A 22,687-nucleotide genomic window follows, 5' to 3' on the forward strand; every position below is an offset into this window, starting at 1 on the left:
TGCGCTGCATCGCTGAATAGACCTTAACAAATTGATACTGACAGAATACTCATTTAGACACAGTTGTGATAGACGGCAGATGGCTGGATTGATTTGACACATACCACATTGTCAATAAAGCAAAAGTAAAAAAACAAAACATGATCATCATACAATGCATTTTTTATCCTTTTATGTTCACATTTCAAAATCAAAACATGCAATGATGAATGCTTTGGTTTTTCTCGACTTGGAATCCTCTGGGTGATCACTACTCAATGTTTATGACGCAGGAAACCATTTAAACCTTTGTAAACTAATAATAAAGGGGCCCAAAAGTGTCTTTACAGAGCATATGAGCTGAGGGGTTTAATTTATTATAAAGAGCTCACGGACCATCTGTCTGCCACTGCGAAAGCTGCAATTAACACTTTTAATGGGTCTGATCATTAACTGGAATTGGCAGCATGCATTGCCACTTCCTGTGGTTTAAAAAAGAACAGCTTTTATGCATTCATTTATAGACTCTAAATGCATTAAACAACCCTGTGGAATAATAGAGAAACTTGCTGCCACCTGCTGGACATACAAAATAACTGTCAGCGCAGTTACATAATCTACTGTTGTCATGGCTTTTCAAAGCCCACTTTGTCTTGGTCCTGATGGTCCAGTAGAGCCAGAAAAGTGACCAAATTATCTGCGAAACATTATTTTAAAAAAAAAATTAAATACATTTCCTCCAAAAACTGAGAGGCATTTTTGTTTTTGATTTGTGTTCTGGTTAGCCAATCAATAACACTACCGGTATATAGAAAGACAACTATTCTTATTCATCTTGGAGGAAAACCACAATCATGTCCTCAAAATCAAAATGACGTGCCGGTCGTGTGAAGAAAAAGCAACACCCACTAGATGGCCAGTCAGCGTGGCTCCTCAAAATGCAGAAATAGAACGTTAACCAATAGAGCAGAACATGTGGCAGTTAGCCAGTTAGTAGAGATAGATTACACCACCTTAGATGACATCAGGCATGGCGTTTTAGTAGACACGGTTCCAATTAGATCACCATCATGCTTCACGACATTAGGGGCTAAAATAAACACATTGAAAACAGATGCTGATGCCCGTTTCCAAAAATATAACGGTGATCAATGAAAATCAACATAGCAGAACCATAACCAACCATTATGGTATTTTGGAGCTGCAATCTGAATATCACAGTAAACCAACGTATCAGACCTGCAGATCTTAAAATGTTGGTCATCCAGTAAAAATTCTAACTTATACCAAAAAATATATATTAAAAAAATACAAGTGGTTATTTGCATGAGTGAATTGTCTTTATCTTCCTTGGCTCGGACAACCAATGCAGCTGTTCAATCGATATTTCTTGAGCCATTCGTCAGCATATAGCTTATGTTACGTTCAATATGGAGCCCTGCAAATACTTCAATTACTGTACAGTAAATTTGCACTTGTACTCAATGAGGCGTTTACTTGTTTACACAAAAAAAAAAAACGGCCCTGTATTTAAAATCCGCCACACGCTTCCCTGGTGCTTTCATTGTTGTTCCACCAAGTGGAATACCCCTGTGGCGTGTCTGGGCTGGATTGCCCTGAGAGGTTACGCCAATGATATACATTCAAAATCACACCACACCTCTAAGACCTACACCAATGTGTGGGAATTTAACATCAGTGACTAAAACAACTGCACAATTGTTTCATTGCTTTTCAAAATACAAGATATATTAGAAGAAAAGAAAAAAAATCACTTTGGGTAAAGAATTTAACTTAATTTTATTAAAATAGTGAAGACAACTTTCTTACCAAGTTGACAAAACATTTGACCTGATGAATGAGACACAATAAACACAAATTAGTTTCCGAATCACTTTAAATATTCAAAAGAACTATCGAAACGTCCAGCTCGTTACAGCGAGTGCTAAAAACGTTTGGACAGATCAGATACTGTTGTGGAGACTGTAAAAGGAAACTACTGCTTTTGCCAAAGTGTGCAAATTCATCAACTTCCATGGTTATCCGTGCTCATCGTTTGACAGGCTTCAGTTGCGTCAATGTAAAAGATGACCCCAAAAAATATCCTTATCTACTCCATTGCATACAATTAAAAAAACAAAAGTTGTGGGTTTCCTCTTAAAGCAGCTGAGTTTAAAAAAAAAAGGTCCTCTTAAAAAAAAAAACGGACGACAAAATAGTTGCATGTGCTTTACTTCTGAGCCAAGATGATGCTCTTGAGCTTCCTTGAATGTCCATTTGTTGTTATTTTAGGTAGACGTCCGTGCATATATTTACAAAGAGGTACCTGCATGTCTAATGTGCAGCAATAGGGTAGGCTCTGCCTCCACCCTTTTCATTTGTAAATCCTACTGTGTCGCTATTGCCGTTTGCTCCCTCCTCTCCTCCTCATCACACTCATGGATGCTTTTGTATTTAAGCATTAGCTTTGTGTGTAGTGAGCATTGTATTGTACTGCTGGATTTGACGAGAAGGGACATTGTTGGGAAGGTAGATGGGGCAGAGCTGTCCATTACTCTTAAAAAACAGGCAGTCTGGTGGAGGTCAGAGTACAAGCGTTGATATCCTCGGTGTGAGAGGCTCTGTGCAGGGACGGTTCTGAGGCACTGTGGTTTATCTTAGGCAAGGCGTGCTGAAGAAGCTCGATAGAGGACAGGATCTTATAAACAAAAACAAAACAAAAAGAATGAATCCAGCTTGACTTTGAAATCTGGAGTCAGACAGAAAGTACAAAGCAGCAGCAGCAGCAGCAGCTCACCTGTGGGAAGAGCGGCCGCTCATCCTTGGACTTCTTGATGCAGTCAGCAACCAATCTTTTCATGGCTTTGGGGCAATTCTTGTAGAGTTTACTGAGGTCAGGTGACAGATAGCCCCGTCCCACCATGAAGATAATCTGAAAGGGAAAACAAAAAAAATACACTTTTTCTTATAACAGGAGCAACGGCCCTAAGGTATTCATAGGATTGTAACCTATGGGAAACCCCTGCTTATTTCAGCAAGACAATGCCAAGCCACATTCTGCATGTTACAACAGCGTGGCTTCGCAGTAAAAGAGCAAAAGTACTCCTATTGAAAATGTGTGGCACATTATTAAGCGCAAAATACAACAACAAAGACTGCTGGAGCAACTGAAGTTGTACATCAAGCAGGAAAGGGAAATAATTCCACCTACAAAGTTTCAATTAGTGTCTTCAGTTCCCAAACGCATACTGAATGTTGTTAAATGAAAGGTGATGCAACAGTGGTATTAGCCCAATTATTTATTTTTGTCATCAGTCTAACAATAGTTACAACACTGCCGCAACTGAGCAGGTCTGACAATGTCGTCATTTACATCATACTACTGCAAGCCTGGCATGTCTTTCTTTATTCCATATATGCCGTTTAAATCCCAAAAAGGTAGCACATTCAGCCACAAGGACTGTGGTTGATGTACACAATAGCGCAAATTAACTACTAAAAAGAGCGCAACTAAAACATAATCTATATGTATTTTATAAGAACAAATAAATGCAATACAATTTTTAAATCTTTGAGGAAATAAACATAAACCAAAATAATATTGGGTAACTGAACAGAGGTACCAGACACAAAGTGGCAAAAATTATTTAAAACAAAAATGGTTAATAATTAGGTCTTAAATCTGTATGAAAATGTGCAAAATCCTTCATTCTGTTCCTCAATACCCCAACCACTCCTTAAAACATGTCTTCCTGGCTTTTCTGGAGGCAAAGTAATTTTTGACTTTCTGATGGCTAATAATGACCATTCCTGCTCGTCCATCGAGTCATCATTGTGTCATATGGTATAGATCTCAAGTAGTTCTTTAGAGACTCTTGCCAGCCCCCTAGTGGTCACAGGGCTCTAAGCATGTGCTTCATTTGATGCCTTGGGCCAACTCTGGTCACAGACACTCATAACACGAGTGCTACGATGAAGTCAAGCTGCAGTAAAAAAAGATGATAGAGCAATGCGCAATGTACTAATATGCACAGTGGCGTAAGACTGTCACGTAAATCAAGAAGGCAAGCTCAGCTGCTGCATTGCTTACAGATATTTACTGTAATGACTTCAGGATTAGCGTCGGTGATAGACTGCAACGCTTTCAGACTTGTGCCCAAATTTTTATTACATCTCACATCGGAAAGGAATCTGCCATAAAACAAGGGACTCCCTGTACATGCTCACTAAATATTACATATAGGAAGGAGAACATAGAAGAGTATTAAGTATGATATTGCAATTTGAATATAGAGAAAATGTGTCTATATGGTGAGAAAGACGCATACACGATCCAGGTCAGGCCGTGTGACCTGAGAAGGGACGTAAAACCGCATACATCTAGAGTTGTGTTACTGATTCTAAAGTTAGGTCAACGACTACACAGCGCAAATCCACACCTTCAAACAGCGTGTTGGAGTTTTTTCACCATCTTCTCAGAACACACGGACCCAGTTGAAATAGGACCAGTTTCGGACAGATACTTAAGACTTTTGTATAGCTCATATAGCACCACATCAAACACATTTGGATACTGAGATGAAATAGCTTTAACAGCACATACTGTGAAAAAATGAGTGGATAAACTAATTTGTCATCAGCTGTAATTGAATGCGGCGGTGGTTAGTGGAGGAATTCAGCCACATGTCGAGAAATGTCACTTGTTAACAGGCAACCTCCCAGCATATTTACAGCGGCGACGGACATCATTAAGATCATGTGTGTGTGGATTGCGTCAGGGTGCCATGAAAACTCACAGGCAGCCTGACCAACTTTTGACAGGTTAAGCAATGTTTGAGGAATAAAAGATTGACAAAGCTAGCCAGGGATGCACCGATGAGTGGCCAATGGACACATTTGCATTTTCATCTTAAATGAATTCCTATCCTTTTTTTAAGAGGCAAGTCATGATTGTTGCATTAGCCTTTTTCTGTTCACCCTCATCGAGGTTAGCGTTTACTTTTGTTGAATCGGTTCCAAAATTATTTGTGCGAGTAGGAGTTGAGTGTCAGTAGCAGGTCACATCAAAATGGGGCCTGGGAATTGCGCTACCATAGCACTAGCGCACATCGACTTATAGCTAGTTGAATGGTACCTTTGCCATGGCCTTAGGGGGTCTTTATCGCTCTTACTGTCACCAAGCAACTTTGAGGAGAGTTGCGGGAGCCCTGCCACACAAATATGGACTGCTTTATGACATACGTCACTTCCCTCTTTCCCCATTTGTTACAAAGTTGATTCGAACGTCGGCGTGAGATTGTGGCTGTTAAGACAGAAGCTGCTAAACAACCGAAAAGTTTTGTCTGAGGATACAATGTTTTTTTACAAAAAACGTGAGGCTACGCGGATAAAATGACAGTCAGGGATCAATATTGGCCCAGCTGTCACTCGCTGGCGTGAGTCAAAGATGATGCTGTGCACTGGTCCTCATGTAGGCAAAACACTACCGCTTTTGTCCATATGGTGACACCATATTCAACAAAAACTGAAAGGCCATTGGTGTTGGTGTTCACTTGCGTCTTGCCTGCTGCAGACTAGCTAGCATATAGCAGCTAATGCTGGAGATGCTAACAGTGCATAATACAATGTCAGCGCATTTCAGAGTCTTTAATTAGAGAATTCAACTTGATTTCTGGACGAAGTTATGTTGTTGACGTCGGTGGTAAAAGTCTGCAAGACACCGCAACCAGAGTGACTCAAGAAGCCAGCCAACGGTCATGCCGCTAATGGGAAAAACTTAAAAAAACTAAAAGCGACCGAGGTACTAATGTCAGAGTATTATAGCAATCGCAAGGATTTTATTTTCAAGTTGGCCTCACAGCTGGCTGTGTGTTCCGTCATGGCTAGCATGAACAATTGTTGCAGCCTAGTTTTGCTGACGGTCTCAACACAGTTTCTGGAATCACGGTACTTAATTACGTAAATTTGCAGCATTAGACATTAAATTATATATATTATATATTTTCTCTAATAATATCTAGGAACCGGTATCTATAAAATGTTCAATTTTGGGGGGGATTTTTATGATTCCGTGTATAGTGCAGTGGGACTATTTTTGATTATTGAATATGAAAAAAAGGTGTCTTATTCATGGGATTTGACAGTACACCCCTTTACATACAATATGTGTTTATGACTTGAATTATACCTGATCTCTGTTGGCTATCTGTGAGTACGGGAGCTCTCCTGTCATAAGCTCGAAAAGAACAATTCCATAGGAATAGACATCTGATTGGAAGCTGTAGGGATTGTTATCCTGCATCCGTATGACTTCAGGGGCCTTTGAACAGACAACACATTTCATGTCACTTCTTCATCCATCATATTACTGTAACAAATGAGAAAGCTTGTTTACAGACCATCCAGAGAATCGACCCAGAAGGCTGCTCCACCTGATGCGAGCCACTCCACCTGGCCTTTACCGTTGCAAGACCAAAGTCGCCAATTTTCACCGTCAGCCCTTCATGCAAAAAGATGTCTTCCCTGCTGTCAAGGGTTTATTACTGAAACACTGAGCAAATGCACATATCGAGCAACGTGGAGAAATTTGACACACAAGCAAAGCTGATGAGAAGGATACTGTTGGACTTCATGTCACGATGAATGATGTTCTTTGCATGTAGATAGCTGAAAAGGAATACATCCAATGAAATCAGTCATTTTGAATTGAAATCAGACAAATGCCTTTCTGTATGACTTACTCCATGCCCTGAGCCGTCTGCCTGGAAATGTCTATAAGCTGGATCATCTTTAAGTTCGTCTCCAGGACATGAATGTGTTTGTAGAGGCTGCTACCCTCGCACCACTGGGCCACAATGGCCAGGTTGTCCTTCGTCATGTAGCCCATAAACAACAGGATGTTGACATGTCGGGTTTTTCTGCGAGCAAGGAGAAAATCAGCAAAATATAATAAGATCAAATATTGCAACAGAAAAGTCACCAAATGGCGCTTGTCAAAGCGTACGTACGTAGCATTTTAAAGGAACTAAAGCTAATGTGCCATATTTCTTACCTTAGAACAGCTACTTCGTTTTTAAACGCCTGCAACTGCTCTGGAGTAGGGTTGGTCACCTTTAAAATCTTCACTGCTACATCACCTATTAAACAAAAAAAACACAGAGACGTGTACTTATATTTGCTGTGACGCAACGTGAATAGTGAACAGGGAAAAAGTGAGCATTGGTGGCTGGCTGCACTAGAACGGGCCCAGCCAGCCCCTTCTGCCCCCACCATTCCTACCATGCCATTTCCCTTTGTATACAGTTCCAAAGGAGCCTGAACCAATGCGGGACTGAAGATAGACCTCACTGGCTTCAATCTCCCAGTAGTAACTAGAATCTCGCTTCTCCCGAGGCCTCTGGATGTTTACAAAATTAAAAAAGGCGCAAATGTTACTTAACACCATTGACTAAACACACAGCAAAGCGCTTGGAAGGGCATTCAATAGAAGAAATTACAATTTTATTCTTCCCCTGAGGGTTGAAGGACGTAGCCCTTTCTCGCTGGGCCGGTGCAGGGCTTTTGGCTTGGGACTGGGACCAGCCAGTAGGACTCTGGTTGGGGGAACTCCCAGCTGTGGATAGTGTAAAGGGAAATTAAGCAAGCAAATTTCGTCAATAGGATCACATTAGTAACAAATGCAGACAAAAAAGAAGAAGAATCGATAGAATGAATGGTGACGCAACAAAAGAACGTACCTGAGTCGTAATTTCGCACTGCATCCTAAAGAGACAAGAGAAACAAGATCCCATCACATAAGGTTGACCTTCCCAACCCAGATGTAAGAGCCGGTAGCATGTTAGGAAGTCAGGCTGTACAGACCAGCACAACACACGTGTGCTCTGCTTTCTAACCTTTTCTGCACTCTTGGATGAGGTCTCAACAAAAGACTGGGAGAAGTGGACAATACCTACTTTCCTCTTCAGCCAGAATCTATGGCACCAGGAGGTGGGGAAGGTATTCAGGCAGTCTAGCTACTCCCCAACAGGGGATGACAACAACAGTGGGGGCAGCAGAGAAAATGAAAAGGAACACAGGGAAGGAAAATGAGGAATGGACAACAGGAATGAAAAGAGAATAATTCAATAGTTGCAGGAAATAGTGGAGGTGTAAAAGGGGAAACTAGGACAAGAAAAAAGTTGGGAATTAGCCTCGTGCAGGCTACTTAACTCATTTGCTCCCAAAAACCTATAAAAACATTCTATTTTAAATATTACCATGGTCCTAAAAACTTACGTACACATTTTTTATGCTAGAGCATACAGAAGGCTTTGATGCAGCCTTTGACCTGAAGAGGTCGCTTAAAGCAATGATAGTTATTACAAAAAAACGGCCAGCAAGTGGCATCAGAGTATAAGAGATCAACCATGTTGCAACTAAGCTCTTTTTTCCAGTGTTTTCAACAAGTTTGTGAATAATGATGAAACTTAGCTATATTCTAATGCCAATTTCTACAAAACGAAAACAAATATACTTTTTCCTGATAGAAGAAGATACTCTAATCTTTATTTTGGTAGGTTCCATGTTTTTATAGCAATAGAACACAATATTCTGTGGGCCTTGCAAAATCAGTCAAAATCCAGTTAAACAGCCGGGAGCGAAGGGGGTTGCTTCAGTGAAAATAGCTGGGAATTAATGAGTTAATACACATAATTTGAAAAGATCACATGCAGGACGATTGTTGGAATGCCCGAGATGTATACAAGAACCAGGAGATATTTTTAGGGCTCAGTGACAGTGCCTAGAGGTACACCAAGAGGCTCATGTTGTGCATATGTACCTCAATCATGCTGCTGTCTACAGGCAGGGTCGTGCTAACCATGTGGACGTTTGGCGTTGATGTGGAGCGTTGCCTGTGGGAGAGACCGCCGCCTGTGGGCGAGTAGGGCGTGGCATAGTTGAAGGCATGTGGCGTTGAATATCGGTGGGCAGAGCTGTGAGGGCGAGAGAATGCAATATAAAGATTCACAGGCTGCTGTGCGTATCTGCCATCTGATCTTTTCACAGCAAACGTGACACTGTGTCGCTGTTATTGACGGCAAGTCAAGTTTGAATCTCGGAATGCTGCGCTGTCAGCAGTGTTTTGTGTACAACAACTGGACTATCCACTCCATGGTTTGTGATTGACGGTTAGCTTGTCTTGAGAGACTCACGCATGGCTGAAAAAAAATAATAATCAAGTGTTTACTTTCTGATGCTTAACAATTAGCGTAGTGTGCTATAACATAAGCCTGCAGCTTTTTGTGTTGTCACATGTTGAGATGACGCCAGCATGATACTGCAATGTTACTGCCACCCAAAGACTGGACTACATGTAGTTCACTACCAGAAAATCAAGTTTCACAACAGTCCTAGGGTTTGATCTGCAAGGAGCACCTTGTGTGCTAATTTGGCAGCTCACAGTGCTATTAAGTAGTTTGAAGTGCTACTGAAACAACAGGCTCTTTTCACATCTCCTGTTAAATCAGCACTTGGATTGCTAAGCCCCCACAAAGCTGAGAACGTCATTAAAAACAGGATTTGATTAAATTCCTATTAAGGCTCTTAATGCAAATTAGAACACAACTCCAACTGTGTAGCAAATGAAATGTTGCTGATACAGCACCAACTGACATATGACATCATCAGATGTGTAACATTCAATGGGGTACCGCACGAATGCTATTTTTAGACCGCAAGGTCACGTGACTTCAGCAGCCTGAACCAGAAGGTCAAAAATGAAGCCGGCTCGTTGACGTTGACAACCTATGCTAGTAGTGCTTGTTTTGTTCTCGTTTATCTCCAGGAAAAAAAAACATGCCGAGTAAACACAGCTGTTATGGAACTTGCGGAAATGACTCCACTACAACCGTCCACATATGAAGGATGTATTCTTTATTTGTTTCCCGAAGCCAAAACTTCAGAGGGATAAATATGAATGTGGATCAACTTGTGCAGACGTATAAAAGAGCTGTTTAACGCCAGCGAAGTGAGCCTTTCAACTTCATATGTAGTAAACATTTTGTTGGGGGCCATGCATGCATGCTCCTACGATGACAATCTTGCTCTTACCGGCCATTGCCGTCCCGAAGAGGTTAAGTGATTGTCTTTATATTATTTTTATTTTTGGGCATTATCTCGACTGCCGGACGACAATAATGAATGCAGAGGAAAAATGCTAAAATGCCGTTCTTGAAATCTACTTGGGTGGTCACCAGTTTACTTGGGCGGCCTGCCCAAGTATTAACATGGTGTGGGAAACACTGGGCCATCATCATTGTCACAAAGTGTGTGCAGGGAGTAAAAGCGGGAACCCTAGTCCGGGACAGCCACTTCCCTTCCTGTTTTCCATGTCACCCTACTCCAAACAGCTGACTCAAATGATCAGCAAATCAGCAAGCTCTGTAGCAGCCGGATAACAATCTTGTTCATCCAGTCAGGTGTGTCTGTGAATGTAGACATCGAACAAAGGCAGAACAGTGGCTCTCCAGGACCAGGCTTCCCTAACCACTGCTCTAAAGTTTAGTTTTTGTTTGTTTGTGAGAATTGCGCGCACACAGCACAGAGCAGGAAATATGAAGGGCAGTAAACAAACCTTTAAGAAACACCATTAGGACAATATTATACCTTTTATTCAAAGGTATAATTATTTTATTTATTTTTGACAAGTGCCGAAAGAGAGAGGGATGGGGAGCTTCCAAAAAGTGTTCTTCCTAAGAGGGGCGTAATGGAAAATAATTGAGAATCACTGCCATAATTTACTGTTATATTATTATCACTTTTCCCTAATCTTTTCACGTTTTTCCATAAACACAGAGCCAGTAGTTAAGATCTGCAGTGAATGAGGAAAAAACTAACTTTTGGCTCAGTTTGCAATATGTGACCCGGCATGCAGCACAAATACGAGACAATAATGATTCAATAAGTAACAATTCAACTTTCTATAGCATCCTATTTATACAACACATGCAACTCAAAGTACTAGTAGTAAAAAAATCAAAAATATGAAAAACTATTAATAAATATTGCAATTTATAATTATCCAATAAAATCTGACAACAGACCAAGCACCCACTCCCTCCTCCTTGGCACTCACTCGATCTCCGGACCAGATTTCCTTTTCTACGTCATTATGAGCTCAAAATTAGGCCAGGAATCTACAGGATTTTCCATAAACAATCCCATGAACTCTAGCAAAGCAAATGTTTCTATGCTACAGTTTATAACCCCAAAATACTGACCTCTAATTGGTCTATTGCCGTTCATTTGAGTAGCGTAATGGGCACGCAACTCAAAGGGGGTGTGTCGTATCAGTACTTATTCATATCTGTGGTAATAATCCAATATGTAAAAATGATGCAATGAGTAGCGTAGCGCAATGGTTCAATATCATTAGAAAGCTGAGATCATTCTCTTTTTGATTATGCTAACAGCTCATTTCTGAAATATGGGTAACTGTGATACATTTTGTTATGCTAGGTCACATATGCACTATGTCAATTTCATCTATCCATTGTCTGTACCGCTTATCCTCATGAAGGTTCCAGGGGTGCTGGAGACTATTCCAGCTGTCCTCGGGTTCGGGTACACCCTGAACTGGTTGCCACTTAATGATGGGAATTTTGGCTCTTTTCCGAGACCTGGTTCTTGAGACAACTGTAAAATTGTGTGTAATATTTGTGTGTGTTGTTGAACTATTGTAGGGGCAGCAAGAGTTTCAGTGCAGACTTACACATGGTTAAGACCAGGTTCCCTTGCTGGTCTTTTCACCTCTACTTTAAGTAATTGGTGAAAAGTAAGCATGTGCCTAATGTGGGTTGTTTGTTGTGGAACCAGTCGGCACCAATGTACAGTAACTCTTGCGCTTTGCTGTGCAGTTAAATGTTCGTTACTTTACAGTGCACTGCCCCGCTACAGTATTTCCTTATCATCAGAATTGTTTACATGCATATCCAGATCATGCTCAGTGTGCATCTGTGTGCTTAGCTGTATCAAGACATACCTTGGAAAGCGAGTTAACGACTCTCTCATTCGCCGAGATGTTAACGGGGGAAGTGATGGGGCGCCACTCTCACCAGGTGTTGGACACAAACTGAAGAAAGAGACATCAGGTGACCATACCTTAAATGATCACTTTCGTGCTGAAACTGTTTAGTTGCAGTGATCTTATAAATGGGGACACTTACAGGAGTTGTCGGATATTGCTCCAGTCCACACACATTGTGGGTACTTTGGTGCTGCAATGCTCATGGAACTTGTAGCCACACGTTTGGCAACGGAAACCGTTCAAAAGAAACTTCTGGCAAATGTCACAAAACGCTAGCTTCAGATATGTTTTCCGGACCTAAAACATGAGCAACATTTGTACATTTATTCCTTAGGCAGAGACACTTATTCAAGGGTTGGTGTGAAACACTTCAGGCACTCACAAAATTATGTGTGGTCAGAGGAACATGATCTAAAACTTCCACCAGCAACTCTTCCCCAATCAGGGAGGTCGAGTCGGTATTCCAGTCCATCCGTAGTTTTTTACTGTTACAAAAACAATAGCACAAGACTATTTATATCAAGGAAAAGAGTTATGACATGCAGCAGTTACATCTGTCCGTTTTTCAAACCTAGAGTTAAAGGTTTGGAGCTCACCTCCTCTGCCCAGGGTGAAGTCTGAAAACAGCACAACACTGAGGCTGCAGGCCTCGCACCATTAAGGCTTTAATCAGGCAGCTCTGCAGAGTCATACCTGGCCGAACATTTACCTAAAGGAAACAATATATGGACTTTCAGCATGACTCCATGTGCTGTCAAACAGTTTCACTGGCAGAATCCCCTCAACTGGAAACTCCATGCAGCACAAAAATGTCATTTGCTAAATATGAAAGAAATCAGCTCACCACAGTGCGCTGCTGGTTTGGAAGGTAGACACGGATGGTGCTGCTCGTCTTCGAGTCGGGTATCTTGCTGTCATCTGAGGAGCGACGCTGGCAGGGAAAGCCCTGGACCATGGTCGGTGAAAGGCACGGGCCCTCGAAGGCAGAGTCCTTCATTCCAAAGCCATTGCTCAGGGTCTTCCATGCTCCCTGGAGGTGCTCCATCAGTAAAGCCAAGTGCTCTCAATGGTCTGGAAAAAATGAACCATGCGCAAAACTTTGAATGCCTTAAAAGCTTACATCATCAGCTGACATAATCAATATTACATTAGTCTGTTTTCTAAATGAGAGGGATGCAGCGTGGAGACTCCCATGTCAAAGAGTATGAAACAAACTGGCAGCAACAAACATGAGGTAGCTATTTCTATAAAGTATTTTGCGCAGTCAATTTTAGAGACCATCAAAACATAGGAAATAACTGGAATGAGATTTGCATCCAGACATGCCGTAATTCTTCATGGTAAGCCTTCTTGAAGTGGAAAAATTGAGACTTTGGTTCCAACTGACAGCATCACATTTTTGCATCTTCATTTACAGACTTGACACTCCACAACATTCCAGACAGCGTTTCATCCTTTTTATTTAGTTTTTTTCTACTTTGAAAAGGGAAAGACTGCTGCATCTTGGTAGCTTCTTTTACAGGTATGTCAAAAGACAGGACAGGTTGTGATCGATTCTGCATTCAGGCTTTGGTGTCATTTGCCCACATAGTTCCAAATTGCAGCTATGATCCAAACATAATGTTTGTTGTTGTTTTTTTTTTGCTGTTGTCTTCCATTGCTATAAAAACACCACTTCAAGGTTCACTGCATTGTGAGCACTCGGGGCCATTAGACTCTACTATTATAAACAGACAGGTCAACCAGATAATCAACACAATGCTAAAAAAAAAACTTGAGAAATGTGTGTGAAAAGACCCGTTCAATACCGTCAATCTGCATATTCCGGTGATCACATAAACTCCACCAGATCCTTTCGATAACATTTTGTGGTTGATTCTGTTAATTCATAATCGGTCTCAGCTTTGCTCATCACATACTTAAGCATTAAATTGATAATGCTGAACATAGCTGATACTGTCTTAATATTATCAGTGCTAATATATCGGGCTGATGAGGAGAAATATAAAAACAGATTGGTTACAGCATTGTGTTGACATAAACCCTAAAAGTTACATCGTGGCAACATGTATGAATGACAGAATGTTTGGTCTTAAAAAATGCACGTCACAATGAACACAATATTTTTAAGCGTATATATCTACATGAGGTATTTCGGTTGGGCTGTAGTAAAAAGTGCTGCGTTTGCATCTACCATGTAACGTGACCTGTCTGAAAGAAACCAAATATCTTGCTAACGTACAGCGCTTTGCAGTGAGTGTGCACACTAAAAGGTCTGCTTCACCTTACTGAAAACAGTAGGTGAAGCAAGGGGTGTGTCTCATTCTAACTTAATTCAAGTTTGTTCGTTTTTTTCCCCATACGTGTAAAGGGGCGGGAGGATTTTACTATTACAGTGCACTTTCTGTATAATTCTGCAGGGAAAGGAGAGTGCCAATCTCATCCAATATCTGTAAATAACAGATTTTTTTCTAATGAAACGGCTATAGTACTTTATAATTGCACCTTAATGTCTATTTTCAACATTTCTTCTTGAGATGTTTCCAATGCACGACTCTCCATAACAAAAATATAAACATATACACTCAGGCGCTGAATGTAAAGCATGCAACGTGTAATGTTGTTAAAGCTAAAAACATTTTATTCAGTACGAACGCTTTTACGGCTAGGTAGCTCTAAATAATACGCTTTCTATCGTTTGTCATGCATACCCAGCAGGTCAAACCACATAACGCAAACAATCGACGTCTGCCGAGTCATACATTGGTGAAATCAATGACATTCGTGTCCGTCTTCCGTCTTCTGTCGTTCCATGAAATCACAACAAAGGAGGAAGGGTGACGGTTAAGTAAAAAATAATTCGTAGCACAGTTGACGCTAGTACAGTGGAAGCCGATGTAGGCCTCTCAAAAGCGAACGATAATGTTCGCTCACCCAACACTCAAAGTTGTTTTTTGCAGACGCGTTTTAAACATTTGTACGTAGTTAGCTTTTCCATATAGCTAGGAGAGTAGTAGCGCTACATGCAGGAAACGTTGGTGTGTATGTGTCAAGAGAGCTTACCAAGAGAAGTTGGGAAAGTTGTGCTCCGCCATAACTTCAGGAAAAAGTGGCGTCGGTGACATCATCATATTTGCAACGCAATCAAAGAAAAGGCCAAGTGACTTTGGCACGCAAAACACACACACACACACACACACAGACAGAAAAAACGCCTATCCCGTAAAATGTCGCGATACTGGACGGCGTGAAGGTCACAGACTGGTCGCCTGACTCGCCTCAAAAGCGAAGAAAAGTTTGATATCCCCCTACGTGTGGTTTTGAGGCGAAATCGCTCGATCCCTTGAAAAGTGAGACGACGAATGCATTCATTGTTCTGTTGGGTTGTCTCGAGGCTGTTTTACATTTTAATTCCGGTCCGTTTCTGACTACTTTCGCCTGACAATCAATATTTACAATGGAAGGTAAGAGGTTTGACTCGCCGTGGCCCGCGTCCGTCTGACGACAGGGATTGAAACAAGAGCTCGCAATCAAAACGAGAGACAAGCATCAAGCCTTAAAGCCCTCCCACGCCAACCATGATGTTTTGCCCCCTAACACGATAGAAACACACAGCCAAATCAGAGAACAAAAAGTTATACAGTATTGCGTGCCAGAACAGAGAGATTGTTGTGTATTTCCACAAGATTGTATATTTTCACAAGGTTGTACTATACAGTGTAGGTTAAAAATCAACAAGGATTAATCCACCAACGGTTTGGAAGAAAGGCTCTATCATTAATAACGTGAGTGCGCCGTCATCTGGAGATTCGAGGACAGTGCTACGGGATGTTTTTTCAAATTCTCTTCTACATCCATCTATTATCTATTTATTGTATTTAAAAAAAAAAAAACACTTTTACTTTCATTGTTTAAACCAAAAGTGTTAAACCCATTTTCATCGCAGACCACATATTAGTAATGTTTCCGTCAGGGAGCCATTATGACTTCAAATTATATGTAATCAACTCATCATATTATTGCATATGCATTGCCTCTGAATCTTATTAAAAACTATATTTATACAGGTGCTCGTCCCAAAAAATGTATATCCTCAAAATATTTAATAATTTCCGTAATTTCATTCAAAAAGTCAACTTTAATAGGTTATAGATTCAAGTATTTATTTGTTTATTTTTACATTATTTGGGCTTCCATCCAACAGGATGTCAAAATGTAAAATAATGTGAAGAAATCCCCATGCATACTTCCCAGTCTTTTGCATGGGGAAAAAAAGATGGATGGATGGTATTTTCAAAACAATATGTCAACCTTCAATAGTTGGTTGGGAATCCCTTTGCCTTAATCACTGCCTCGATGCGCCGTGGCATTGCCTAAGGGTCCTGCAAGCCCGGGCTTTCCTGATCCTTGCTGTCAGCTCTTTGTTTTTGGGTCTGGTGGCCCTCATTTCCCTCTTGATAGTACTGTATTGTGGCCCTCATTTTCCTCTTGTAATACAATACTATCAAGAGGAAAATGAGGGCCACCAGACCCAAAAACAAAGAGCTGACAGCAAGCATAAAAAAAGCCTGGGCTTCCAGGACCACCAGGCAATCCCACGGTGCATCGAGGAAGTTGTTAAGGCAAAGGGAATCCAAACAAGTATTGAAGATTGACATATTGTTTTGAAAATACCATCCATCCATCTTTTTTTTCCCATGCAAAAGACTGGGAAGTATGCATGGGGATTTCTTCACATTATTTAAATTTTTTGACATCCTGTTTTTGTGGGTTTTATGAGCTGGAAGCCCAAATAATGTAAAAAAAAATACTTGAAATCACTTAAGTTGTGGGCCCTGAAACTAAAATCTATGAAAGTTTGACTTTTTGCATGGAATTACAGAAATGATTCAACATTTTGAGGATATTAAAAAAAATTGACGAGCACCTGTATTCATAGTCATAAAAAACAGCCCGTGTCTCCCAGCCCAGGCAAAAAGCGGACTAATTGTTATACTCATTTATTTAACCTTTATTTGTCCATGTAAGGCAATTTACCGACCTGGCAGAAAACAGTGGAGAAGAATAGACAGTCCAGCCCAGTCAATCTCAAGGAAGAGAGACAGGCAAATGTACCACAACATCATTACTGATTAGGGAGAATAGTGACAACCAAATGTTTAATTAATGTTCAGGGCTCACCTGTAAAAAGAACAACCAGCAAAAAATACATTTTACCAATTTTCTGCCAAAATTAAAAGAGCAAATCCATTTAGCAGGAAACATGAAGTATGTAGAAGTGTACACTCACCATGTGATGACCATTTCTGGTTCTGGTTGCCCAGAGCAGAGCCCCCCAGATTGTTAGAAAATTTTGAGTTGACCTATGGCATATTATAACAACGTCATTGGCATCCTTCTGTCTTCATTTGCTCTGATTGTTTTGTTGAGCAGCTGTAGTAAACGATGTTGTAAAAAACTCAAACTGTTAACTTGATCTCCACCTATCTAGATCTCCACCTATCTAATTGCATTGCCATCTACATTAAGAAAAACAGCATTCCAGCTATCAAACGTCAGAAGTACTGAATATTGTCCTGTGAAAAAAAAGGGTAGGGCTTTAGTCACTGTGGAATAATTTAAGGTACTCCACCATGTATATATTTGTACCACTGTACAGTATTTATTCTCAAAAACAGAGAACGTTGCCTATTTTGTTTCTAAAATATACGACACGTTTTAATGAAGTGATTTTATTGTATACACATGATTCAGTTACAATATGCAGCCCATGTGAAATAGTAATTGTCATCTATGAGCGTTGATGGCATTCCACCTTAAATGTGGAGCAGACTGCATCTTTCCCTCATATTGATTTTGACTGAGCATACAGGGTGGTTTATTGGGATCCCTGCAAGCAGTTGATTATTCCATCACTGTTCTCTTATATTTGGAAAGATAATGTAATAATTACATGTTCTCAATCAGACACATTTCCTACTAGTTTTTATAATTATTTTTCAAATATATTTTCATAGGCTCCAGCGCCCCCGCAACCTTTGTGAGGAAAAGCAGTTAAGAAAATGGATGGTGGATATATTTTCAAATTCTTCTAGTCAAGCTTTAAGTGCACATTGGTGTCTGCCGTACACAGGTTTTTGCTGTTACAAAAGTCTTATAATCTTATATTTAATGTAATTAATTATTGACTGCTAAATTGAAAATGTATATTTAGCCAGGAGCTATGTTCATTATAGAGGAAGGGGCTGGTGGCACTGGCACCCCATGACAGTATAATTTTATGATTTTGCAACTCTTTTTGTCAGCTTGCATCTGAAACGGGAACATATTTATAATAATATGTTGTATCTGCCCCCAAATGTCTAAACACGGCAATGTGATTATTTTACGCTTGTAGAATATGAGTCAAGCAGCAAAATCCACCTGTTTTTATCTATCGCTGGTGGCCATTTTGCCACTTACTGTCAACTTAAAATGACATCACAGTTGTTTAGGGCTTTGGTAACAACCAATCACAGCTCACTAGTTTTCTGGAGCTGAACCGTGATTGGACTAAGCCCGAGCAACTGTGATGTCACTTTCAGTCAACAGCAAGGGGGCAAAATGGCCATCTCCTAAAATGGATTTTGGTATTACCCAAACGGTGGATTTTGATATCCCCCAAATGCAAAAGCAGCAAAAAAAAGTAGTAGTCTGTTCTGTGGTAGTATTGGATTATATACTACAATGTGAATAATGCATACATTTTAATTTTTTTAACAAAAGCAATGTCAAAGTGGTGTAGGATTAATAATAATTACATTGTCACTGCAAGAATGTCTTTTTATTAAAGAATACAATGTGTTCATTAACATTCAAAAATATAAAATACAATATAAAAATATTATTTATTTATTGTTATTTATTGACCTCAGGGAGCCCTACTAGTCAAGCAAGCCCCTTGATGTTTTTTGGGGGTTTCCCTGGCATGACTAATTTGTTTCTTCTTCTTTCTTTTTTTTTAACCCAAATGTGTTACAACTACTTAGTTATCTTTATAAGTATTTTTAATATGCGCCTAAATAAATTAAATAAACATTATTATTATTGTTGTTTAGGTCAGTCGATTTAAGGAAGAAAATGCTGTTTTGGCTATTTGATTGGTTCATTCAAAGAGGCGGTGTCCAGACCCTTTCGTGTGTAATTGGTTGTTATATGAGCAGACGGCCAATCATTACACAGCTTTTTACTAGTTTCCGTGAATGACAATTCAGGAACTCCTGCTCATGCTCACACCGCATGTAGCGCAAAGAAGGAGGCGTAAACACTGACAGAGCTTTATAGCTAGCGAGGTAAGAAATAATTGTAAACTGCTCGTTAGGTATTTATTACCGACGGATGTCGAAAGTATAACGAGTACCAAGTAATCTACCAGGTGAATTTGACACCTGGTTGGTTTCTTTCGGCCAATTTAATCGGTTTGAGCTCGTTTACGGAACGTCGGGATCTTAGTCAGGCCTGCTAATGGTAGGCCGTCACAAGGACTTTGGCTTGTTTTTCCTGCGCGGGAAATGTCGAATTTATACGCAGATTATCGCTATTAACCAACGAAAACCAATTGTTAAAGCCGTTTAGCGACTTTTTTTGCCGGTGAAATGTATTTCTTGTCGGGGGCGGAAGCTGTATCGTCGACTGAAGCGTGCCTCTTGGTCGTGATCGTGTGGCGGAGTGCTAGCGTGGGTTAGCTTGAATCAGTGGCGTCTCGCGACTGCGAAGCAACGTCAACGTGACTAGGCCCACGTTAGCGTAGCTTTACCTTTAGCATTGAAATTGTTTTCCAACGTCATCGAAGCGGCTTATTCGTCGTGGTCATCGTTTAGACAGGCATTTTGTCGAAAGTGTTCAAAGTTATTTTAGTCCCGTCAAAACGGCGATCTTTACCATGTTGGCACATGTTGAACGCTCATAAAACCACGACTTGCTGTCATAGCCATTTTATGTGGCGCCCTGCATCGAACGACTGAAAGTGGTGCCGAACGGCGTGTAATACGAACTGCAGTTAGACCGTTTGTAGGCACTCTAAACGTGTGCGCAACATTAACTTGAGTTTAATGCAACAAGTTTGTGTGTGCTCTCTGACAACAAAGGCGATTGAAAACATGCCTTCCAAAAACATCATTTAACCCATGTCCGCTGTTGGGTAATTACAATGATGTGCTTAACCCACAATCTTCCCGATTTGATGTCTTCAGCACTGTCTGCAAACTGATGTACGACCAATGGCATTCACAGCATGATGCCATCCTGTAAGTTAGTTGGATAGTTGTAGACGAAGCTGAATCCCTCATGCTAAAACAGCCTCCTTGGTGGTTGTAGATAATAAAAAATAAAAAAAACTTGCCCAGGATGTAGCATGGTAGATGTGCATCCCTCCCAGATGTGTAGTTTTACTGTCAAAGCTTTGTTTTGAAGTCAACAGTTGCAGTGGATTTAATTTGTTCTTTTCCAAGTGGTGTCTGTGAGAATACGATGCTGGTATTGACATGCTTGTATTTATCTGTTCAGGTTATGGAGATGAGCTGCAGCAGCGAGTGTTTTGGATGTGGCCGCTCAGGTCACTGGATCAAACATTGCCCCAACGTGTGTGGTGGTGGCTCACGAGGACGTGGCCGAGGCAGGGGACGAGGCAAGGGTACTACATACTGTATAGGATACATCTGCAATATGATTAGTATAACATACTTTCATCCCATACTTAATTTGCTAGCAGGTTAAAGTCATGTCAATAACTCATGGTATCACATGCAAGTTGCAACATCTTAACTCCCAGTGTGTGTCAATTCAGACTTGACCTGCTATCGGTGTGGAGACCCAGGGCACTTGGCGAGGGACTGTGACCAAACTGAGGATGGTGAGCATTGCCGTCTACTTAGTTGGGATGGCAATTTAAGTTTTGATTTCACCATTTAAGCGCAATGTCAGTTAATACCTGCTGGGAAGCTGTTGACACTTTGACCCCTTCCTTGCCTGCTCAGCGTGCTACAACTGCCACAGGACTGGCCACATTTCTCGTGAATGCAAGGAGCCCAAAAAGGAGAGGGAGCACCTCTGCTACACCTGTGGAAAATCTGGTCACATGGCCCGTGATTGTGACGCCAACGAGCAGAAGTGCTACTCCTGTGGTGGCTTTGGCCACATCCAGAAGCTTTGTGACAAGGTGAAATGTTACAGGTGAGTGATGGCGATCCTATGCTGTTGTCTTAGTGGAACCCTTGTATGTGGTCCTAATTGTGAGCTATTGTCTCCTGCAGGTGTGGAGAGATTGGTCACGTCGCGGTGCACTGCACTAAAGCCAGCGAGACCAACTGCTACAAATGTGGAAAGGCGGGCCACCTGGCAAAAGAGTGCACCTGCGAAGACACCGCATAATCGGTGCCCTCTGTTGCCCCTCCTTTTTTCAGATTGATGGTTGGTTGTATTATTTTTCTCTGAATCCTCTTCACTGGCCAAAAGGTTGGCCAATAGAGGCTAGTCCCAGGCCAGTGAGCCTCTCGACATGTAATGAAAGGGGTGAAAAAAAATCTTTCTGCATTCAACACAAAAATGTTTTAGTTTGGTAGCAGTGTTATGTATAATGCTTTGTAAAAGGACCCCCCCCCCCCTTTCCAAGCCACTGGTGATCAGAGATGAATCAATGGGACTAAACATGGGGAATCTGTAGGACCTCTGAGCTCGTGGAAGTGAATATCTTGACGAGATAAAAGGGAGTAAACTGAAACCGAACTTCCATGTATGGTTATTTTGGTTTGTTTTTAGTGGGTTGAGTTGGCCAAGGGAGAATGACATGGAAACATTTCATATCATGATGCATTTCAGCACTACACGCAACTAAGTGGGAGCCGACAACATTTTCTCTTGCCGAGTTAATGAATTTTGGAGGTATAAAAGGAGTAACTTCTATTATAGAAATCTGTTTACAATTACAAAATCAACTAGCGAGGCCAATGTAGGAGTTTCCTTTAAAATGGCCTTGGAATTCTTTTTGTTCTTTTTACCTTGACAAATTTAAAACATCACGACCAGTTGTCAGAACAGGTGAATTTGGAGTTATTTCGGAATGAAAAGTTTTCACGGAAATCAAAATGTTATTTTTGTACAATATCACTTAGACTACTGTATAAATACCATTTGCTTGTACTCAGTTTTTAAGTCGGAAGGAAAGTGCAACTGAAGTCCTAGAAAATAGAAATGTAATTTTAAACTATCAATAAAGCTGGAGGAGCACGGAGAAGACTTCTTGTTTGAATTCTTTTGTGTCACCATTTTTGAGCTCATTGTCTTGTTTTACCTTTTTTGCTGACACCCACAACTTAAATTTTGGGAGTGTCTCATTTAAATTAAAATACATGAACATTGAATTTATTTTTTTGCATGGTACATTTTGCACGTCCAATTTCAGTGAGAAGACGAAATTCTAGGTAACTTCTCTTTAAGAAATGCTAACGGTCAAAACCTTTCAGAATCCTACAAAGCCATACAAGTGCACGAGATTATTTTGCTACTACATTAGTAAGCAGGTAAGTTTTTAAAACCCGTAAGTAGCATGTAGACTGAGCAGGTTTTCTGTCAAATTTCATGCCCTGCGGCAAATGAGAAGCGAGTAGC

At 40.7% G+C, this 22,687-nt stretch overlaps 2 protein-coding genes across 6 annotated transcripts; one reads left to right on the forward strand and one right to left on the reverse strand.

The window, feature by feature from the left end:
- Positions 1–1,760: 1,760 nt before the first annotated feature.
- On the reverse strand, positions 1,761–15,609 carry raf1a (Raf-1 proto-oncogene, serine/threonine kinase a). 2 transcript variants are annotated; one of them, XM_086068454.1, is made up of 18 exons: positions 15,107–15,609; positions 12,888–13,114; positions 12,640–12,752; positions 12,426–12,528; positions 12,183–12,340; positions 11,999–12,088; positions 8,798–8,951; positions 7,872–7,991; positions 7,716–7,740; positions 7,476–7,591; positions 7,258–7,375; positions 7,031–7,115; positions 6,720–6,896; positions 6,599–6,645; positions 6,378–6,496; positions 6,167–6,298; positions 2,777–2,911; positions 1,761–2,677 (listed from the first exon to the last, which is right to left on the reverse strand). In XM_086068454.1, exons 2-18 carry the CDS (start codon positions 13,086–13,088, stop codon positions 2,537–2,539), a joined length of 2,034 nt encoding a protein of 677 aa, XP_085924580.1. In that variant the 5' UTR covers positions 13,089–13,114; positions 15,107–15,609; the 3' UTR covers positions 1,761–2,536. The 2 variants fall into 2 exon arrangements, with proteins under 2 accessions (XP_085924580.1, XP_085924579.1); XM_086068453.1 differs by lacking the exon at positions 7,872–7,991 and having other exon boundaries at positions 15,107–15,605.
- Positions 15,610–19,244: 3,635 nt separating this feature from the next.
- On the forward strand, positions 19,245–22,315 carry cnbpa (CCHC-type zinc finger, nucleic acid binding protein a). 4 transcript variants are annotated; one of them, XM_086069936.1, is made up of 6 exons: positions 19,277–19,374; positions 20,275–20,328; positions 20,588–20,714; positions 20,868–20,933; positions 21,058–21,253; positions 21,334–22,315. In XM_086069936.1, the coding sequence occupies exons 3-6, from the start codon at positions 20,591–20,593 to the stop codon at positions 21,449–21,451; spliced, it is 504 nt and encodes a 167-aa protein (XP_085926062.1). In that variant the 5' UTR covers positions 19,277–19,374; positions 20,275–20,328; positions 20,588–20,590; the 3' UTR covers positions 21,452–22,315. The 4 variants fall into 4 exon arrangements, with proteins under 4 accessions (XP_085926061.1, XP_085926063.1, XP_085926062.1 ...); XM_086069938.1 differs by having other exon boundaries at positions 20,588–20,708; XM_086069935.1 differs by lacking the exon at positions 20,275–20,328 and having other exon boundaries at positions 19,245–19,374.
- The last annotated feature ends 372 nt before the right edge of the window (positions 22,316–22,687 follow it).

The sequence above is a fragment of the Leptonotus elevatus genome, chromosome 2, assembly GCF_054856555.1.
Source record: "Leptonotus elevatus isolate MCC_2025b chromosome 2, RoL_Lele_1.0, whole genome shotgun sequence".
NCBI classification, from domain to species: Eukaryota; Metazoa; Chordata; class Actinopteri; order Syngnathiformes; family Syngnathidae; genus Leptonotus; species Leptonotus elevatus.

What these genes read in the sequence shown, in the direction of transcription:
- cnbpa (XM_086069935.1), top strand. Translation starts at nt 20,591, where the DNA reads ATGGAGATGAGCTGCAGCAGCGAGTGTTTTGGATGTGGCCGCTCAGGT. An exon ending in CTGTGACCAAACTGAGGATG is followed by an intron (nt 20,934 to 21,057) that starts GTGAGCATTGCC and finishes TTGCCTGCTCAG; the next exon opens with CGTGCTACAACTGCCACAGG. An exon ending in GACAAGGTGAAATGTTACAG is followed by an intron (nt 21,254 to 21,333) that starts GTGAGTGATGGC and finishes TGTCTCCTGCAG; the next exon opens with GTGTGGAGAGATTGGTCACG.
- raf1a (XM_086068454.1), bottom strand. Translation starts at nt 13,088, where the DNA reads ATGGAGCACCTCCAGGGAGCATGGAAGACCCTGAGCAATGGCTTTGGA. An exon ending in CTCTGACCACACATAATTTT is followed by an intron (nt 12,341 to 12,425) that starts GTGAGTGCCTGA and finishes CTCATGTTTTAG; the next exon opens with GTCCGGAAAACATATCTGAA. An exon ending in ATACAAAGGGAAATGGCATG is followed by an intron (nt 7,116 to 7,257) that starts GTAGGAATGGTG and finishes TTTGTTTAATAG; the next exon opens with GTGATGTAGCAGTGAAGATT.